Source organism: Tarenaya hassleriana, unplaced genomic scaffold (assembly GCF_000463585.1).
Source record: "Tarenaya hassleriana unplaced genomic scaffold, ASM46358v1 Cleome104, whole genome shotgun sequence".
Lineage (NCBI taxonomy): Eukaryota > Viridiplantae > Streptophyta > Magnoliopsida > Brassicales > Cleomaceae > Tarenaya > Tarenaya hassleriana.
Window position 1 is genome coordinate 236928 of NW_010960630.1, and position 20180 is coordinate 257107.

General features: G+C 35.7%; 3 protein-coding genes across 4 annotated transcripts; 2 read left to right on the plus strand and 1 right to left on the minus strand.

Annotated features, from left to right (window-relative positions):
* Positions 1-2049: 2049 nt before the first annotated feature.
* LOC104804970 (ARMADILLO BTB ARABIDOPSIS PROTEIN 1) lies at positions 2050-6431 on the plus strand. Its single transcript, XM_010529357.1, has 19 exons — positions 2050-2365; positions 2508-2668; positions 2937-3109; positions 3202-3322; positions 3402-3476; positions 3559-3653; positions 3739-3814; positions 3935-4042; positions 4197-4325; positions 4409-4477; positions 4563-4622; positions 4732-4855; positions 4979-5118; positions 5202-5265; positions 5376-5455; positions 5582-5646; positions 5739-5856; positions 5949-6073; positions 6163-6431. Exons 1-19 carry the CDS (start codon positions 2143-2145, stop codon positions 6263-6265), a joined length of 2109 nt encoding a protein of 702 aa, XP_010527659.1. The 5' UTR covers positions 2050-2142; the 3' UTR covers positions 6266-6431.
* A 699-nt stretch (positions 6432-7130) lies between these two features.
* On the minus strand, positions 7131-10484 carry LOC104804971. 2 transcript variants are annotated; one of them, XM_010529359.2, is made up of 7 exons: positions 9940-10483; positions 9165-9377; positions 8925-9071; positions 8690-8809; positions 8513-8599; positions 7859-8295; positions 7131-7395 (listed from the first exon to the last, which is right to left on the minus strand). In XM_010529359.2, coding segments are annotated over exons 1-7 (1398 nt in total). In that variant the 5' UTR covers positions 10333-10483; the 3' UTR covers positions 7131-7394. The 2 variants fall into 2 exon arrangements, with proteins under 2 accessions (XP_010527661.1, XP_010527662.1); XM_010529360.2 differs by lacking the exon at positions 7131-7395 and having other exon boundaries at positions 7858-8295; positions 9940-10484.
* Positions 10485-16784: 6300 nt separating this feature from the next.
* On the plus strand, positions 16785-18189 carry LOC104804972 (DNA-damage-repair/toleration protein DRT100-like). The gene has a single exon (XM_010529361.1). The coding sequence runs from the start codon at positions 16954-16956 to the stop codon at positions 18073-18075; it is 1122 nt and encodes a 373-aa protein (XP_010527663.1). The 5' UTR covers positions 16785-16953; the 3' UTR covers positions 18076-18189.
* Positions 18190-20180: the final 1991 nt, after the last annotated feature.

Genomic DNA, 20180 nt, shown 5'->3' on the forward strand with positions numbered 1-20180 from the left:
GAAATTGTTCCAGACCGATCGGTCCACATATTAAAAAGCTCCAGACCGATCGGTCCAGACCTACATCGGTCGGTCCAGAGGTCGGGATTTACTAAACTCGCTCTAATTAGGGTTTTAAAGGTGGGAAACTTATGGGAACGCCGAAGAACTCTTTTGGCACGATTTTCAGACCCTAGGGAGAGGTTTGAAGAGTGAGAAAGCTAAGAGAAAGATCCCTGAAACCCTTGCGTAAAGAAGAAAGCGTTCTTCAGTCCTAGCAGACAAGTTCCAACCATTGGAATCCTTTCCGCCGTGTGGATACGTGTAGAGGGCAAAGTATTCTTCCTGCCTAAAGTGATCAGACGCGTTCTTCGATTGATACAGGCCCCGGATTGATTGAGGTAAGCATTCTAACGTTTCTACAAGATCATGCATGATAGGTTTTAGGGTTTCATCAAAATTTTTATTTTTCATCCGCTGTGCAAACCCTAGAACTGATATCTTAGGAATTAGATTCGCTCTTGAGATTCCAGGAAAACCCAACAGAAAGATGATTCATCGAGGCCCAACAGAAATTCATAAAGACGATCTTCATTTCGCCCTTTCTCCAATGTCTCAGAAAGAGCACAAGTACAGTGACCACAAGTGCAAGTCTTCAAGGTGTGAAAATTCGCAAGATCGTCCCACAACTTTGTAAGTTTCCTGAAATATGTTTCCACCATGGTTTCTTGCTGTCGACAATTAGCAAGATCGATTCGAATGTTTAGGAGTCGTGGTGCATTCATTTTACCGAAACGACGTTTGAGATCATTCCACAAATCGTGTGCATATTCGCGATGAACAACATCGGACCATAGATGCGGTTCGACTCTTGATCCAAGAGACAAGCAAAGCATTATTTGTGTCCCAATCCTCATAATCCAGTGAATCGAGTGTCGATTTCGGAATGGATCCATCGACAAACCCAAACTTCTTACGTGATTTAAATGCTTGACGGATGTTGATAGACCACACATCATAGTTGTCTCCACGGAGCAATGGTTGGGAGAGAACAAGACCGGGGTTGTCGATGGGAGTCAAATCGTAAGGCGAAATTGTTCGGCGTTGAACAATGACGTTTTCGGGTCGTGTCATCGTCCGATTCAAAATCGGTGTCGAGGTCGGAACATTGTCGGAGGTGTTGGTGAATAGGTGGTGTCGGAAGACATGGAGTCAAAAGTTCAGATCGAGGTTAGAATGTTTCGTGTTCTGATACCATGTCACGGCAAAGATTCAATGCAAAACGAAAAACTTTGTTCATTCCTCTATCATATTCGACTCATATATCTGTATTACAAGATGCTTAACCTAGTTTACATAAAAAGAAAACAACAGCAATATGTAAACTTACTATATGAAAGAGATTCGGGATTATATACAGAGATATGTCCAATAAAAAACCTCAATATTAAACCCAAACTCAAGTTTCAACCACAACTTTTAGTTTAAATTAAAATGTTTGTATATTTGAATCTGGAAACGAATTTAAATGAAAAAATATTTTTATTTCAAGATTAAAATATACGAAAATCTACATATAGAAATATCCGAAAATAGGATGATTTTATAAATCAGATTATTGTTGTGTTTATATAAAAAATATCATGTTATCCAGATAATTATTATATAAATAAAAATGGATAGATTTATTTATTTTTTGTTTCTCTTAAACATTCCTTTTTGTTTCTCTAAAATATTTTACTCTGTTTTTATTAATCTTTTCTGTAGATGTTCAAATAATTTATGGTGAGTATCATTTTTTTAAATGGAATTTAATATAAATCTAGTATATAATTTTTAATAGAAACAACATGTCCATCTTTATTATTTTCAAATATCATATTCTGGGATATTTTAGTGAAATTAATTAATTGTTAGAAAAATTTATGTTCAATTGTTTTTATATTATAACCGGTAATATTTCCCTCCACCACGGACGGGCGGATGATTTTGGCGCCTTTCCAAAATCAAAACGATTTCAGGAACCGCCTGCTCCTTCAGTATAAAAAAATAAAAACAAGGAAACAAATCAATCGGAGTGAGATCCCCTGAAATCCTTCTTCGCCTCCGTGAAATCTCACCGGGAAATTTTCCTCCGTCGGGTATCTCAACCAACCGCCGCTGATGGACAGCCGCCCGAAGCGACAACGAACCACAGGACTCGCCGGAAGGAATCTGAGGCGAAAGCTTGATCTGGATATCGGGGAAATCGCCGAACAAGTAATCGATCTCGCTGTCGTGATCCGTCGCCACGTAGAGGTTCTCAACACAAGCTTCTCCGATGCGGAACACAATCGCGCCGCCGCCATAGAAGCAGCTCGTGCTCTCTGCGTCCTCGCCGAAAATGGTATATATTGTGCTCTTTAAACTTTTCTTATAATCGTCTGGGATTTTTATTCAGTGGAGATATAGAGTGATATTAGGAAATCATTACTTTGGTTCTGCGAGTCATTTGCTGATTATATGTGATGTTGCTTCTCTGTTCTTAGAGGAAAGCGTGGATATGATTGTCGTATGTGGTGCGGTCCATGCCCTTGTGAAATATCTAGATGCTCCATGGGCTCCAGTACATGGCGAGAATGGCCCTGAACCGAGTGATTATGTGTTGGAGAAAGAATGTGCCGTTGTCCTCGGACTTATTGCCATTAAAGTAAGTTCGAACAGCATCAAATCATATGTGTTATGGTCACCGATACTAGTTTGAATCAAGCTAGTTGTAACAATATGGATCTTGTGTTAGGAAACTGAAATTACCTGATAGATTTTTCGTATTTGTCATCTTTGAATCGCCCTAGTTTTGAGCAACTGGTTATGATAAGTAATGGATGCTGATTAGAGTTGCCGAGTGAAAAGTTTTTTCAATTGTGAAAATTTTGCTTAATTATTTGCTAATCTGAACTCACCTCTACACATCATAGCCTGAGTTCCAGCGGCTCATTGTGGATGCCGGGGCCGTTGGCCATGTTGTGAAGTTGTTGAACAGAAAATGGATTCATTGTGGATGCAAAACTGCTAATGCATTGCTTAGAAGAACTGCTGATTTGATAACTCATATCGCTCATGAGAATCCAAGGATTAAAACAATCGTAAGGTATAGCTATTTGTTGTACTCTTTTGTATGGTTGGTCTCGATTCTATTATTCAACTTCAAATGCATGACGCCTTCTGGAAATGTATGTTCAGGACTGAAGGTTGCATTCCGCCTCTTGTCCGGCTATTAAATTTTCTTGATGTTAAGGTACAGAGGGCAGCCGCAGGGGCATTGCGAACCCTCACATTTAGGAATGATGAGAACAAGAATAAGGTGTCTTTCTATATTGCCAGTGACGCATCGTCATGCATTTAAGAAACCCGGATCTAACATAAGGGGTGGATTTTTGCAGGTCATTGAGTTAAACGCTTTACCATCACTCATATTGATGCTTCAATCGGAAGATTCTTCTGTGCATGGCGAAGCGGTTAGTGTTTTGTCTAGTATTAGGGCTCAATACATTGTTTGGCATTCTCCCTTTCTTTTCTTATTGGCTGTGAATTTGTCAGATTGGTGCAATTGGAAATCTCGTTCACTCATCTCCAGACATCAAGAAAGAGGTTCTCCGTGCGGGCGCTTTGCAACCAGTTATTGGTCTGTTAGGGTATGTTCTGTTTTCATCATTCTAATTTCTAGTTAGGCTTTAGCAGCTTCTAAATCTAATGAACTCAACGCTGTATCCATGATAGTTCGGCTTGTCCGGAGACGCAGAGAGAAGCAGCGTTATTACTAGGTCAATTTGCAGCACCTGATTCAGACTGCAAAGTGAGTTTCTGTCTCTTTGTTGAGTTTAACTTGGCTAGGTCCAGATTTGGATGTCGTCATCCAGAGCCAGGGAGAACAATTCTTATCTTTTATACCAGATAATATTGAATGCTTTTGCAGGCACACATTGCCCAGAGAGGAGCCATCACACCGTTAGTAAAACTGCTTCAATCGCAAGATGAGCAGCTCAAGGAAATGTCAGCTTTTGCCCTTGGTCGATTAGCTCAGGTATGTGGATTGTTTTTTTGGTTTTGGCATCTTAATTTCTATATATAGTTAGACCAGTCCTATGAAAACATACAGGGGAATGGCTTTCGTATTCTCTCGGCATGTCAAAATATGGCATTAAATCACTGAGCTGTGTAAATTTTAATTGTTGCAGGATTCACACAATCAAGCTGGGATTGGACAGAATGGTGGAATAGCAACACTCATAAGTCTTCTCGATGTTAGAACTGGGTCTGTACAACATAATGCTGCATTTGCTTTGTATGGTCTTGCTGATAACGAGGTAAGCATCCCTCCAATAAGTGATACCATTTGTGAGGTAAATAAATACGAAAAATCTCAATTTATTTTGTTTCCTTAATGTAGGACAATGTTGCAGACTTTATCAAGACTGGTGGTGTTCAAAAGCTTCTAGATGGTGAATTCTTTTTGCAAGTGCGTGTCTTTTTTTACTGCTTTGATAGGCAAATCAAATCAGATGGTTTTCTAATTTCTCATTACCGTTACTTTTTATATACAGCCTACTAAGGATTGTGTGACGAGGACATTAAAGAGACTAGAGAACAAAATTCAAGGACAAGTGAGTACCCAATCTTGGTCTGACCTTGTTATTTCAAGACTGGTCAAGGAATCATGTCCATAGTCTGATTTGCTCATTTTCCCTAACCAGTCCATTGCCTGATTTTCAGGTGCTGAACCAGCTACTATATCTAATGAGAACTGCGGATAAGACGATCCAAAAGCAAATTGCTCTAGCTCTACCTCACCTTTGTGACCCTGAAGATGGAAAATTGATTTTCATTGACAACAATGGTAATAATCGGCTGTTGCCTCTGTTTCTGATCTCTGCATCCATGTCTCAATCTCGGAAGTGGTGCTCATACTCGTAGTAATAGAGTTTACTCTGCTTCTTGCTCTGATCTAATGCTAATGCAGGTTTAGAGTTGCTTCTGGAGCTTCTAGATTCGACGAACATCGAACAACATAAAACTAGTGCAGCGTCTCTGTACAAATTAGTTACGAAAGCTGCCTCCTCTGCTCCAGATAATGCAGCTCCTTCCTCTCCAACCCAACATGTATAGTTTCTTATCTTTTTCTGAAATATTAGATAATGTTTCGTTGAGCTATGGGAGGAGGTTATGATTGAAATAAGTTGCAGGTGTTTTTGGGTGAGAAATTTGTGAATGATCCTACTTTGTCGGATATCACTTTCCTTATCGACGGTATGGTGTCTGTTCTTCTGTTTCCCACTTCCTTAGACTTTGTTTTAGTAAGAATCCTGAAACAGAATAAACTTCTTCCTGTTTGAGTAAGTTCTTCCATGACATTTCAGGTAGACAATTCTACGCTCACAAGATTTGCTTGGTAGCTTCATCTGACACTTTTCGCGCAATGTTTGATGGCCTTTACAAGGTGTCCTATCACAAATTTTGGATTTTAGTTTTGAATCGGAGAATATGGAGAGTTGTCTCTTTCCAACAATTGGGCACCATGGATGAATCAGCCTTGGTGTCGCTGAACGTGAAAGTCTGTTTTCAGGAAAAGGATGCTCAAAACGTTGAGATACCAAATATCAGATGGGAAGTTTTTGATCTGATGATGAGGTGAGATTCGGAATTCAACCCCTCGCAAGTTCAATCTAGGATGAGAAGATAAGGATATCGTCTTTACTGAAACTACCAACGCTCCTCTGCAGATTCATATACACAGGAGCTGTTAACATCACTAAAGACATTGCTCAAGATCTCCTTAGAGCAGCCGATCAGTATCTTCTACAAGGCCTCAAGCGCCTCTGCGAATACACCATCGCGCAGGTACATTTTCACCATCTGAATGTCCTAAAGGCGGCATAGTTTTATCACATTATTAATGGTTCATTTGGCTTCCGAATCTTTTTTTTTTTCAGGACATCTCAGTTGATAACATAACGTTGATGTACGAGTTAGCAGATGCATACAACGCCTCGACGTTGAGACAATCGTGCATGCTATTTGTTCTCGAACACTTTAATAAACTCAGCACCAAACAATGGTATGTCATCCGATCCTGATGGAGACATTCAGAATGTGTATATATCAAATGTATAACTAAACATGGTAAATTTTGAAATGTAAATGCAGGTTTTTGAAATTTGTTGAGCAAATTATACCGGAGATTCGAAGTTACATCACAGAGGTTCTTACTCGGTCGTCCAATCTATACCCAATTCATTGTATAGAATAGATCATATCGTTTTGCTTTCAGTATTGATAGATGATTTTGTATAATCACTTGTATGGTTATCATTCTTTTTTTTTTTTTCCTGAGGCACATACGCAAACTGCTTAAATAACTCCCAATCCCTGAAATCTTTGCACAAATGACAACTCTGAAATAAAAAAATAAAAAAATTAATAGCTGTTGTTCGTCTGATCTGCAATCGCGTATTCCATAACGAGTGTCACATTGAATTTTACAGAATTATTCGGTTGACGTTCATTATTTTTTCCCATTTTATATTAGTTTCCGGTTAAGATCAATTTGGTTTTCTTCAAACAATAGGCTGAAAAAGAACGCATGCATACCACGACTTCAGATCGCGAGAAGAATCAGAGGCGAGAGAGCTTAGATTCTGGATATTGAATGTAAAATGATTGATGGGATGTAGGTTATTTGAGACTTCTAGTTGTAGATCTTTGGTTATATGTTATTTGGGTTCTCAGATCCTCAAATATGAACACTTTTTTATATTCATTTTACTGTATTATGAAATAAAAACAACCCCTTGTAAGGGTTTCGAAGATCAATACAGGTTCTGAAACCTACCACAGAGTTTTTCTCTCTCTATATATGAAATTTGAGTGATCAACTTGCAACTTTTGTATTTGGAATATGAAATTTTTATTCAAATTTGGGATTTTTGGAATGTGCCAATCAGACCATCTTCCGTTTGTAGAACCGAAGTTGAATCCTGCTCCATTATTTTAATTTTTTTATTTTTATTTTTTCGCATTGCATCCTGTTATAAAAAAAGGGAACCTCTAAGGTTTCGCATTTTTTAACTTTTAATAGCATAAAACATTTAAATGTGTAGTCTATCTCACATTACTGGCCAAACTTTTGTTACTATTCTGGACAGATTATAATCAGAATCATATCGGATTCTCCAATACAGATTTCAGGAAAAAAAAAAGTTTACGAAATTCTACATACCCGAAAGATCGTTTTCAGAAATTAATACACATGATAGACTAACATAACACAAGATTTACCATTTGAGCTACATACATTATGGATGTATATAGATTTAGTACCCGAAAAGCATGTGGTCTCGGGCAACATCAGAGCTGAAAGCATCTCCTAAGTTTCCGTACCTGAAATACATAATAAAACGATGAAATAATATTAATGGGTTTAAATTTACAATTGATTAGTTAGCAATTCTTGATTTTACAGCAGAGATGTAAAAAAAGGGTCAAAACCGAGACTGATGTCGGCGCCGGTTAAAAGAGTTAAGATTCATAACCGCTAAGACCCGAACCGGTCAAGACCAAAACAAGGGCGGTGAAGATCAACACAGGGGATCCGGTTTAAGTATTCAGAACCAGAATGAAACATCATCAACAAATCATAACTGCAATAACTAGCTTAAACCGGCTAACCGATTCTGCGAACCACACCGGAACGTTTACCTTAAGGTTCGGTTTCAGACAGTTAATTGAAACGAACCATTTTAATAGTTGATTTTTCATTTTTATCTGCATGTTTATGATGTCCTTTTCGTTGAAGCAGAAACCAATGTATACCAAAACAACAGATTAAGAAACCGGTACTTACTAAATCCATCTCTTCCGTGAACCGGAGGAATCTCTGGAGGTGATCTGAACTGCCCTTGTAAGTTTCTTTGGAGCTTCAGAAGACGAAGCCCTTCGTAGCCTTGAAGAAGAAGAAACCGAGACAAGCTTCTGATTGGTCGATACTTCTTGAAGAGGACTGACCGATGGTGTCTTGACGGAATTCACAAGGGAAGCCGGGCATTTAGCAGACATGGATTTATGGGATTGTTCTAGATTGGAGTGAACCTCCTCGATAGGATCTATTGGGATCTTCGGAGTAGTTAGATGAGGTGAGGTCACAGGAGTTTCTGAATCAGAGGATGAAGCGCTTGTAGAAACATCCATATCGTAAAGTAGATTCTCCCTCATGATTGGAAGATCACGAGAATTCCGGGTTGCAGCTGAGGAAGATCTTTGAAGTCTGGTTAGCTGTGTGACCTGTGGATTTCATGACAGACGCATAGTAAGAACAAAAGAACTCAAGCCAATACGCTTTCCATAATGTTTGAATAACAAACTTTTGATCTGAAATCTCAGAATCACTTTCCTTGTACGTGAATGAGATTGATCACAGTCAAACCAAGTTTAATCGAAGTCGATTCTTAGAGACAAAAACATGTTTACTTATACGAACTTGACTTTTAAAAATTCTCACCTTTTGCTCTAACACAAGCATATCCTTCTTGAGCCGTGTTATTATCGTATTCTTCCTGCGTATTATGTCTTCAAGCTCTGATACTCTCTGTCAAAGGAGAAGAAAATGAGGGTTTGGGTTAAACAGAAATTAGATTGAAGGGCATTAGAGTATTTGCGGGAAAAGACACGTACGTACCTTAGAACCAGCCTTGTTGCTTGACTGAAGAGACGTTGCAAGCTCCTTTATTGTTGCATCTTTCTCCTGGCACTCCTTTCTGAGATAAAGCATGTCTTCATTTAGTGAAAGATTATTGAACTGCACCAAAACACCAAACAACACATCTCATTCAACAGAGTAATCTTCTTCTTGACATCCAAACAGGTATTATAATGTTTGATCATTATTGACATATATATTCTTCTGAAATTACATGGATCTCTGCAGCAGATGTGACACTTGATGAACCCCAATCAGACAAGTCAGACATACGCCTTTCCTCTGGCTCAGTATCATTCACGAGATTTGTCGTCTCATTATGCATCTCATAGCCGGTCGAAGCCTTTGAGAGAGGTTTATCCTAACATCAGAAAGTCGATGACAGCATGAGATAGATCCACCCGTAAAGATGAGAACTCATCAATTGCCTGAGAGAAGATCAAAGAGCACTTACCCATGAAGATGGTAACAAGTGATGGTGTTGATCGCACAGCCAACAGCCACAATCAATGAATTTTATGTTCTGGGATCCAAAAGTTTCTTTCAGAGTCCGTTGTAGATTATCGTCATCCGAGGCTTTTGGCCCAGTTCCTGAATGATGCTTGATAAGATTTAGCTGCTCACACAGATCATCGAGTTTCTGCTGCATGTCCGAAAGCAACTGATCCTGCAAAAACTCTCATGAGACATAAATTAGAACACATGCGCCTGCAACAAAAAAACCCACTCTAAAAACCTCTCTCATAATCAAACACTCGGAATTTAGCTGTAAATCGATGGAAAAGGTCACATGGATTGATCAATCCCGAAGTTAAACATTCGGAAATCGAATCTTCAAAACAGAATTCGAACAAATCAATCTGCAAAACTATGAGATATTCCAACGCCAACAAGGAAGAAAAAGTATCAAAGCAGGATTCAGTAAGAAGGCTATTCATCACTTAAACGTCGAAATCCACAGACCTAAAAATGCAATTTATTATTCGAAAGCTAACCCATTTGAAAATCCACAAAAGTAACGGAAAATTAAAGCAAAGTCCAACAAAGCCATGAACCAAATCAAAATGCTAAATGCAACTACACGGGAAAAACGCTACAGAATTAATAAACCCAAAAATGGGGTCAAAATCTACTCCAAGTTCCATAATCCCTAGCACACTGAAAACAAGCCCTAGTAGATCCCACAGCAAAAATCGAGTAATAACCCAATTGCAGAGAACAATACAAACCCTAAGATCCACCGATTTCTGGAGCTTTCGAATGGCCCGATTCTTCTTTGATTCAGCGACGGCGACGCCGACCACCGCCACAATCAGGAACCTCTGGATCGGAGTAAACAGCTCCCACGCCACAGCCACCTCTGAGCTCAATCCGCCGCCGATGGACCTCGACGAACTCGCCTCATCAGCATTGACGAGCACTCCATGGAGAGAGATGTATGCCAATTTCCGTCGGTGAGCCGATTCCACAGGCCGGTGAGGTCGGGTGAAGTGACTGGAAAGACGGCGAGCCGACGGCGGCGGAACCGGCGAAAATGGCGCGAGATTGACTGAAGAAGGAAGCGGAAACGGAAACGGGTCGGACTCGGATTCGGAATCCGGTTCCAAACCGGGTCCTTCCATTGGGGAGGCCGGAGTTGAAGGGAATTACGGGGGACGAGTTCTTCGTCTGTGAATCGAAAAATGTCTTGAACTAATTTTCGTAGTATGTTTTTTTTTTAATCTTTGTTTTTCTGTTTTTGGATTTTTGTGTGAATTCAAATATTTCGTGAGGCCCGGCAGAGAGGGGAGGCGAACCGATGGAAGACGAACGTTGGATTTCAGCAAAGTGGGTCTCTGCCACGTGTACTTTTAGGTTTTCTCGTATTGGTGCAATTAATCAGAGTATTTCAAATTTGAGGTTGTCAACTTACCGCTAATATCCCGAGCAATAATTCAACTCTCAAGTTCTAGACAACGTATAGTTGAATTGAATATCTCAAATTTCGTGGTCCAATATTTCAAATATTTTTAGTAATAAAAATTGAAATCTGTTTTTTTTTTCTGTTTATAATATCTAAAAAAAATATTATATTAAATCCAAATCTCATAAAAACAGTTAAAAATAATTTTTAAAATGGAACTAGAATTCAAATCCAATCTAAGAATAATTTGGATTTACAAAGTTAAAATCGAATCCAAATTACCTAGACATTAAACACGAATTGGATGCACGAAAATGGAATAATTTTGAGGTTTCTGGATTTTCATCAATGCCAAAATTAGCTTTTATCCCATAAAAAAAATATCATTTTCAAAGCTTAAAAAATCTGATTAGATTAGCCAAAACCGGGATTAAATATAACAATAATGCTAAAAATCGATAATATCTAATGACATCAAAGATCGAAGATGAAAAATAGAATTTCCGTCGACCTCTTTTATTTGCGTAATGGATTTCCGTCCTAGTTTTCAATGCAAGTATGGTGGAGAAGATGATCAACAAGTAAAAATAGTTCTTTGGTGTTGGAACCGAGCCTTTACTCCGAAACACACGATCGAGAAGAAGCGGAGATCGTACACACGTCCAAGGAACATGAACAAGACGCTAGCTTATTTGGCGAACAAGAAACAACCCAAGGCAACATATCAAGACAAGATCTGCCGTTTTGTGATTCATCTCATCGCACTATAATTCAGCGCACTACCGAAACGTAAACTTTCCGCATTTATGTTCCTTCGATTATTTTATTCCCTTTTTGTTTTATAGCATATTTTCTTGTTATATATACGCAATGTATATTGTATCGTTGGAGAATATACAATCTGAGCATTATTTTTTCAACCCTTTACCGTCTTTGTTCTATCTCTTTTGATCAGACTTCTGTGCATTTTTTTTTTCAGCCTTCATCGAGTAAATCGATTCTAAAATATTCACATTTGGTTTCGTACACAGTTAACTTTTGATTTTCTTGTCATATATCATCGGTCGTTCCCAAAAATTGGTCGCACAGCAAGAATGCATATGCATGTGAAACAAAACCAAACGGAATCAAAGTCTTAAAAAAATGCAGAAAAAGAAGTTAACATGATATCAGAACATCACAAGATCTTTCGAGATCTGTGGAGTTTGAAGAAGAAGCGTTGTTGAAGAAAAACAACGGTCTGGAGAAGAATTCGAAAGGAGATAGTTAAAATCGCTACACCAATTTCATCTCAGAGAGAGGTTCACCCGGATGAGGTCTTTGAGGTCTTTGGAACAGCATAAAACTAATGCTGGAAGATAGATACGAAGAAGAAGTCGAAGATGAAGTGAGTTTTGAATGCAACGCATTAAACACCCGACCCAAGTTGAAATCCCATCGCCTTTCGATCTCACTTACGAAACATTTGAAGAAATTCCAACTCAAGGTTTTGGGAGCTGTTGCTTGTCATCTCACGAAAGAATGCGAGAATGGGGCTGCGACGTCAACTTATAGTGTTAAGGACTTTGAAGATGCATAATCAGAAATATTTGGTGGAATCAAAATCATGTTGAAATATATCGGTTCTTGAAGAATATTATGAGATATATCGTATAATGGAGATCTTATCAAATCCGGAAAATATATATTTAGAAATATTTATTATTATATATACTTTACTTATTCAGACTTTTATCTATTTATATGTTATTTTGATTATCAATAAAAAATATCATTCCGCAAATTTCTATAAATCACACATAATTTGTTCTTTCTTGAGTGCAAGAGTTTTCTTTGTATGTCGGGTATATTTAGCAATCCAAGAAACTATGCGGCTAAAAGCCGACATAAGATCAACGAAAATCTGGATGAGATGCAATCTAATATTCCGTGGATTCAATGATCTATGCCAACGCGCCATTATACGGGGTGAATGAGCCCCCTTTCACAAGAGAGCTACGAAATTGTTATGGCTATCAATAAAGAAGCTCTTAGACAATGTGCTATGAAAAATAATATCAACGAAGAAGATCAGACAAGATCTGAAGAAGCAGCTCTCGGAATTCCTTTGAAAGAGTGAATCTCTTCCCACTCGCACCTTTGAATGTCCAGAAAGCAAAACGTGATTTGTTTCTTAGAATGTGAAACAGAGACAGAACACACATGCCATAAAACAACCTGCTTCTTAAATACATTCAATACATAACACACACACACACATATCTCAAATGCTTCTGCATTTATCAACCCACTAACCGATAAAAGCTAAGAATACGATTGCAGAAAACCCATCTGCGGTAATTTTCTGAATCCACAAATACACGCTCTTATAGAGCAACATAACTGGCAGAATACAGTTTTTGAGTCACAACACTTCAACAAGAGCAATGCATCTAAAAAGGAAATGACTGTTAGGATGTTATATTCAGAAGAAGAAAAACATAAAAATCAAGCTATGAAAGGATTTACATATATCCTGTTTACCAGTCTTGAGTATTTAGGTTTTTTTTTGTGCCTCGATTCGGAATCGTCGGTATCGAAGGCAAGAAGGGTTTCAACTATTGGTCTGTGTATCTACTAGACTATACAACTACATTGTATAGTCTATTAGTATCCATCATTCTCACTTGGCTCTATTGGCGTAATATTTTATCGTTTGGTTGGATTTTGCCGATTGGTTCTGCACCAATTCCACTCGAGTGGTTTAGGAACAGAATGAGGTTCCTTTATCGACGCCTTCTGTCTCATCTTTTGGACAATAACTCGACGGAAGTATCCGAGTTTTTCGCGGTCGGCACAACAATTACAGGCTTCTCCAAGACCGTTGCGGATCATAATGCCGGGGCAGTTCCACAACACGATCCCAGACGGATTTCTAGAATGTTCCACACCGGAGTAACCCTCCTGCTTAAACCCCGCCACTTTTTCTTTTTGTTTTTGAAGGTAACTTGGCAGGACAAGGTTAAGAGATTTGGTGCTTGAACTGCAGACAGGGTAAGCAACATTTTAGCTGAGAAACTGCTTAGTGCTTACTGTGTGTTTCTCCTTGTTCAACGGCTTGTCTTTAGGCCAAGAAATGCATACTCTTATCTTAATTAATTGTCTTGTTCGTGTGTATGTATATATATATATATTTCTCTTTTTGTTTTTTTTTTCGAATAAAACTATTTTTCCTGAAAGAATAATATTAGAAGTCAAAGTGGAGGTAGTATCCAGGGGAGTCAACAACAGAAGACTTCATACATACATGTATAGATACATGCACGGCAGAATTAATGAAAAGCGATGATATATCTTTATATATTGATATTAAAAAGTAAAACTATGAAAGTTGCAATATTCAACTAAAAAGTTTTAAATCTGTTGAGTTAGAGATATTTTCTTTCACAGTTGCAAATTCAGATTTTTTTTAAAATTTTAATTCATTCTTTCCTGTTCAATTGCATAATAACTTTTCATTTCTTTTTTTTTTCTTCTCTCTTTTTTTCTTCTATTTCTTTTATCCTATAGAAACAAATTTTCATTTCTACTTTTTTGGGTTTGTATTAAATCCTGTATTTATGAAATCTCGGGGTTTTTTTTTATATATTTCTAACAGGTTTTATTCGCACATATACATATATATATTTAAGCATGTACATATAAATGTACATATGCATATAGCCTTTGGACGGTTGCATGTGGTGGTGTATATGCACATGATTTTGATTCGTTACTTTGCATTATTGTGATTTTCATGTCTTTTGATTTGAGGTTGGCAAACCTCATCCCTTCATTTATGATGCATCTAAGTTGTCAGATCTCCTGCAAAACTTCTCAACGGACATAATTTTTTTTTATAATTCCAAAATTATTAAAATTATTAAGAAAGTTAAAGATAGAATTCTTTAATCAAACAGATTAAAAGCAAAATATACAGAGATACCCAATTTCACCTATAATTATTGAAACTATTTTAATTGTAAATTATTGAAACTAATAAAATAATTTAGAAAAAATGTTTATATTTTAAAAGATTTACAATAATTTTTTCTATTTATATTAGTTTTGGTAATTTAAAATTTGATATTTTTAAATATGTTTTAAATATTTTCTCAATTATAAATCAGTAGCCTTTGTATTTCTAGGAACAAATATATATATTATTGACCGTAGAAAAACAATAATTTTAAATTGTATCTAAAATGTAAACAAGCGGATGAAAATAAAGTTTTATGAAGTATAAGAAATTTGTACTTGTATAATAAATTTGTATCTTTATTTAAAATGTAAATTGATATCATAAACTGTGGCAAACAGAGCTTTTTATATATATATTTTTTTTTTATCGTATCTGACATTAGTATAACCTGTTATTTTTATGGTTTTTGGTAATGGTTGTTGTAATATAACCTATTATTTTATGTTATATTATTTCAGTAACCAACTTTAATTTATAAATATCATGAAACCTATTATAGGTTAAACTAATCATTTATAAAGTTCTAAATGATATGTCTACTTCTGCGATCAAATTAATATAATTACGAAGAAAATTGAAAAAAATTGAAAAGATCATTGCAAAAAATAATTCAGATTTAGAGGGAAAACGATATTTATGTATAATGAGATCAATAGGAGAAAGTCATCCAACTAAATAGCTTAATCGATGAAATGAGGATATAAAACGTCTATTTTGTCCCAAATTCGAGTTTCAAGTTGGGAAGAAGAACATAATTTCAATCATATCATTTGCTTTTGATTTCGGGATTAATCTGGATCTCCGTTTTGGGACACCCAATTACCAAAAAAAAAGGAGAAAGTTAATAAACCCTTCGTAACAAAATATATGAATGGGACAACCAAATAATAACTCATTAAAAAAATAAATACACAATACTTGATAATAAAAGATAAAAAATACAGTATCTAATCCACTTGTCTTCACGAATATGTCCAAACTATCATGTGGGGTCAGATTTGAAAAGACAACCTTTTACTGATTTTATTGTTAGTAAAATAAACAAAAAATATCTCCAACTAAGATTTCCATAGTTTTCCATTTCCCTTTCGGCTCAATTTAAATATTTTGACCCAAATTGAGTATGTTTTGAAACACCATATGATACTCAACGTGCCAAGTGTCGTGGAAAATATTATATTTTTTCCTAATAAACTCTTATGATTATATTGAAATTATCATTTGTCTGTTAATTGCATTACGGATGTGTGTGTCCATTTGCTATTGGAAATTGTAATATAATCATATATTAATTTAATCCACTGAAACATTTAAAAAGAAAGTAATAGAACCGGTATTTGTTATTAGGAATTAAAAAAACTGTGTTCAGTCTATATTTTGGTATGGATACTCATAGAAAGATAACTTATCAAACTGACCATATAATATTGTGCTATACAATAGTGTGCTAAGATGACTTTTTTTTAGATTTGATTTAGTTTGATTTAGTTTGAATTACATCCGAATTCACTTTGAATTTTAAATGTTTATTAAAATAATAATTTAATTCCATTTTTTGGCTTTTTATATTTGTTTTTGAATTCGAATCATTTTATTTGATAGATTAATACATTTTATATTAAATTGAATTTAAATATTTGATTTAATTTAATTTTGGAATCCAGACCATCGCCTATCAAGAAAAGTAAAAATTGTGAAATCGCATGATCCCTCTCTTATGTTTTTTCCATCTACGGGGATAACATATAAATAGCAAAACTTTTAATTTTTTTCTAAATGAAATAATATTCGTTAATAAATCATATTTTTTTTACGGATTCTATTATATGTTTAACGTCTAACGTCGTTAATAAATTTTATTTTTATTTGTTAAAATTTTCAAAATTTAGATATTTATATAAAATTTTAAAAAGTTCATATGTTTATTTAGAAATTTTATAATTTAAATATTTATTTAAAAAATTTGTAAAAATCTAGTATTATATGCAATTTTTCCAGAAACTAACGTGATAAATGGCATATAACTAATCAATTTAATTGGACACAGAAATCAGGAGAATGCATGCAGATGGTGCGACGTGGCAGCAGTGAGAGGGCGTTCAAGGAAGCGCACGAGTGGGCAAAAAGGTCATTTACGAAGAATACGTAATAATGTCACATTTCGTCCTCAACACATCTATAAATACAACATCGTAGCCTAGTCTTTTGCATGTCAACGTGGTTCAAATCCGTCACGTAAAGATCCTCACACAGAACATTACTTTCACACCCGCAAATCAATACATATAGAGAGAGAAACAACTATATCGAGAGAGAGAGAGGAAATAGTAACCCTGCAATATGGGTCCGAAGAAGATTTTGGTTCTAGTGAGCTACGTCGTCGTTTTGCTCCTCGCTGGCGGCGGCGGCGGCATCGTGTCCGGTTGTCCTGCGTCGGATAGAGCGGCGCTGCTAGCTTTCCGGTCTGCTCTCCACGAGCCGTACATTGGAGTTTTCAACACGTGGAAGGGCTCAGATTGCTGCCATGGATGGTACGGCGTGAGCTGCGACCCGAAAACCCACCGGGTTGCCGACATAACTCTCCGTGGAGAATTCGAGGACCCAATCCTCCAGCGACCTCGTCGGCCTAGATTCATGACCGGAATCATCTCGCCGGAGATTTGCAAGCTGACCAGTCTCTCCAGCATCATCATCGCTGACTGGAAAGGAATCTCCGGCGAGATTCCCAAGTGCGTGACGAATCTCCCTTTCCTGAGAATCCTCGATATCACCGGTAACAGAATATCCGGAGAGATTCCAGCGAGGATTGGGCAGTTGAAGAGGTTGTCGGTGCTGAATCTCGCCGACAATCAGATATCGGGTCGGATGCCCGAGTCGATCACGGGACTAACGGGTCTGATGCACTTAGATCTAAGAAACAACAAAATCTCGGGAAAAATCCCGCGAGATATCGGTCGCTTGAAGATGTTGTCTCGCGCACTTCTCGGCGGGAACAAAATATCGGGTCAGATACCCGAATCCCTGACCCGGATTTACCGTCTCGCAGATTTGGATCTCTCCATGAACAGACTCACCGGCAACATCACGGCGGCGCTAGGCAAAATGGCGGTGCTGGGAACTCTAAATCTCGACGGAAACCTACTCTCCGGCGATATTCCGTCGAGTCTGTTGACTTTATCGGTCTCGAATCTGAATCTTAGCCGGAATCTACTGACCGGGGAAATCCCGAACGCGTTCGGGCCGAGATCGTATTTCACGGTGTTGGATCTGTCATACAATCGTCTCCGGGGAAACATCCCGACGAGTTTGAAGGCGGCGGCTTACGTCGGAGACTTGGATCTGAGCCATAACCATCTCTGCGGAAAAATCCCGGCGGGTCCGCCGTTCGATCGCCTCGAAGCGGCGTCGTTGGAGTACAACAGTTGTCTATGTGGGAAGCCGTTGAAGGCATGTGGGAAATAAATAATTATTTTAAAATAGAAAAATCTCAAAAAAAAAAAAAAATATTGAGATTTAATCATCACATTCATATCAAATTATTTCGTTTTCATATTCACAAACAAGTATTAATTTTTAACAAAGAAATAAGTAACTTTTGAATTTTTTTTTCCAATTTCCCAATTATCCGAAAATCAGATCAAAATCTATATATATTAATAAAGGAGTTTAAAGGATTGTGGTGAAGCCACCTCATCATCCTAGGTGGATGTTTCTTAAATTTTGATTGGTTTATACAAATCTTCATTAGAACATGAATATTCAATTAGATTATCATTAATTTTTATACATAAAAAATTTATATATATTAATAAAGGAGTTTAAAGGATTGTGGTGAAGCCACCTCATCATCCTAGGTGGATGTTTCTTAAATTTTGATTGGTTTATACAAATCTTCATTAGAAACATGAATATTCAATTAGATTATCATTAATTTTTATACATAAAAAATAGTTTAAAAATTAATTGATTGGGATGATGACAAAAATTATCTATAAAATCTATATATATTAATAAAGGAGTTTAAAGGATTGTGGTGAAGTCACCTCATCATCCTAGGTGGATATTTCTTAAATTTTGATTGGTTTATACAAATCTTCATTAGAACATGAATATTCAATTAGATTATCATTAATTTTTATACATAAAAAATCTATATATATTAATAAAGGAGTTTAAAGGATTGTGGTGAAGCCACCTCATCATCCTAGGTGGATGTTTCTTAAATTTTGATTGGTTTATACAAATCTTCATTAGAAACATGAATACTCAATTAGATTATCATTAATTTTTATACATAAAAAATAGTTTAAAAATTAATTGATTGGGATGATGACAAAAATTATCCATAAAAAATTAAAATTTAAAAAACTCATCTTTATTATATAATAGTTTTACATTATTGAGATCTTTATTTTATTTTATATATATATATATATACATATTAAAATTTTGTATCTTTATTATTATATAAAATTTTAATTTTCACATTAGTTTTACAGTTTTATCGTTATATATATTGTTTCCTTTTCTAGATTAATATTGATTTTTACACATAAAAAAGAGTTAAAAAAATTGATGTGGAAAGATCACAAAAAATGTCAATAAATTATTATAATTTTAAAAACTCATCTTTATTATATAAAAAAATAAATTTAACTTTCATTTTATGATGTAGAAATATTCAATATGTCTTTAAAGCATTCGTTATAATTTTCAAATATATTTACATCTATTCCATGTAGTTAATATTTAGTGGGGTTAAAAATTAAGTGCAAAACGGTCGACGCTCGAATGTCCATTACATTTATTGACTATTGTTTTATATTCTTGTCCGTTGGTCTATTTCAGTAAATTTAGATTTTGATTGGTTGATAAAAATATTCATTAGTTATATCAATATTCAATAAAATATCTCATAATAAAATCAGCTATATTATATACATCATTGCAATTATTATTTAATCATGTTATATTTTAAATTCCTTTTTATCTTTATGATTTTAAATTACTTTTATATATATAGATTTATCATTGGTTTTATATATTATATTTAGAATTTATTTGTTATCTTGATAATTTAACCTTAATTTAAGAACGAAATACAACATTACATAAAAATCTTGATGAATTTATCATTAGTTTTTTATATTATATTATATCTAAAATTTATTTGCTTCAAAATTTTTGATATTTTCCATCGTACAATGTTCCAAAATTTATTTTGTTTTATTACAAAATATGAAACAGACGCTTTGAAACCAATTACGGGTTGATATGTTTAGTTAATATAATTTTTATTATATTTAATTTCATGTGGTTAATATTTAGTGGGATAAAAAATTAAAAGAAAAAACTGATCATGATACGTTTCGATTACATTTATTGAATGTTATTTCAACATTTATTGACTGTTATTTTATTCTTGATATTTGGAACGTCTCACCATCTTCTATAATTTGTTTCTCCTACAAATGCAACACAACAAAAAAAATTCACAGACGATCCTATGGTTTTCAGCATGTTCTGTGCTCGGCGTTTGCAGCGGAAATCCGCAGAGGTTAGGGTTT

What these genes read in the sequence shown, in the direction of transcription:
- LOC104804970 (XM_010529357.1), top strand. Translation starts at nt 2,143, where the DNA reads ATGGACAGCCGCCCGAAGCGACAACGAACCACAGGACTCGCCGGAAGG. An exon ending in ATGGTCTTGCTGATAACGAG is followed by an intron (nt 4,326 to 4,408) that starts GTAAGCATCCCT and finishes TCCTTAATGTAG; the next exon opens with GACAATGTTGCAGACTTTAT. An exon ending in TGTTTGATGGCCTTTACAAG is followed by an intron (nt 5,456 to 5,581) that starts GTGTCCTATCAC and finishes GTCTGTTTTCAG; the next exon opens with GAAAAGGATGCTCAAAACGT.
- LOC104804971 (XM_010529359.2), bottom strand. Translation starts at nt 10,332, where the DNA reads ATGGAAGGACCCGGTTTGGAACCGGATTCCGAATCCGAGTCCGACCCG. An exon ending in AGAAATCGGTGGATCTTAGG is followed by an intron (nt 9,378 to 9,939) that starts GTTTGTATTGTT and finishes GAGTTTTTGCAG; the next exon opens with GATCAGTTGCTTTCGGACAT. An exon ending in TGCTTGTGTTAGAGCAAAAG is followed by an intron (nt 8,296 to 8,512) that starts GTGAGAATTTTT and finishes TGAAATCCACAG; the next exon opens with GTCACACAGCTAACCAGACT.
- LOC104804972 (XM_010529361.1), top strand. Translation starts at nt 16,954, where the DNA reads ATGGGTCCGAAGAAGATTTTGGTTCTAGTGAGCTACGTCGTCGTTTTG.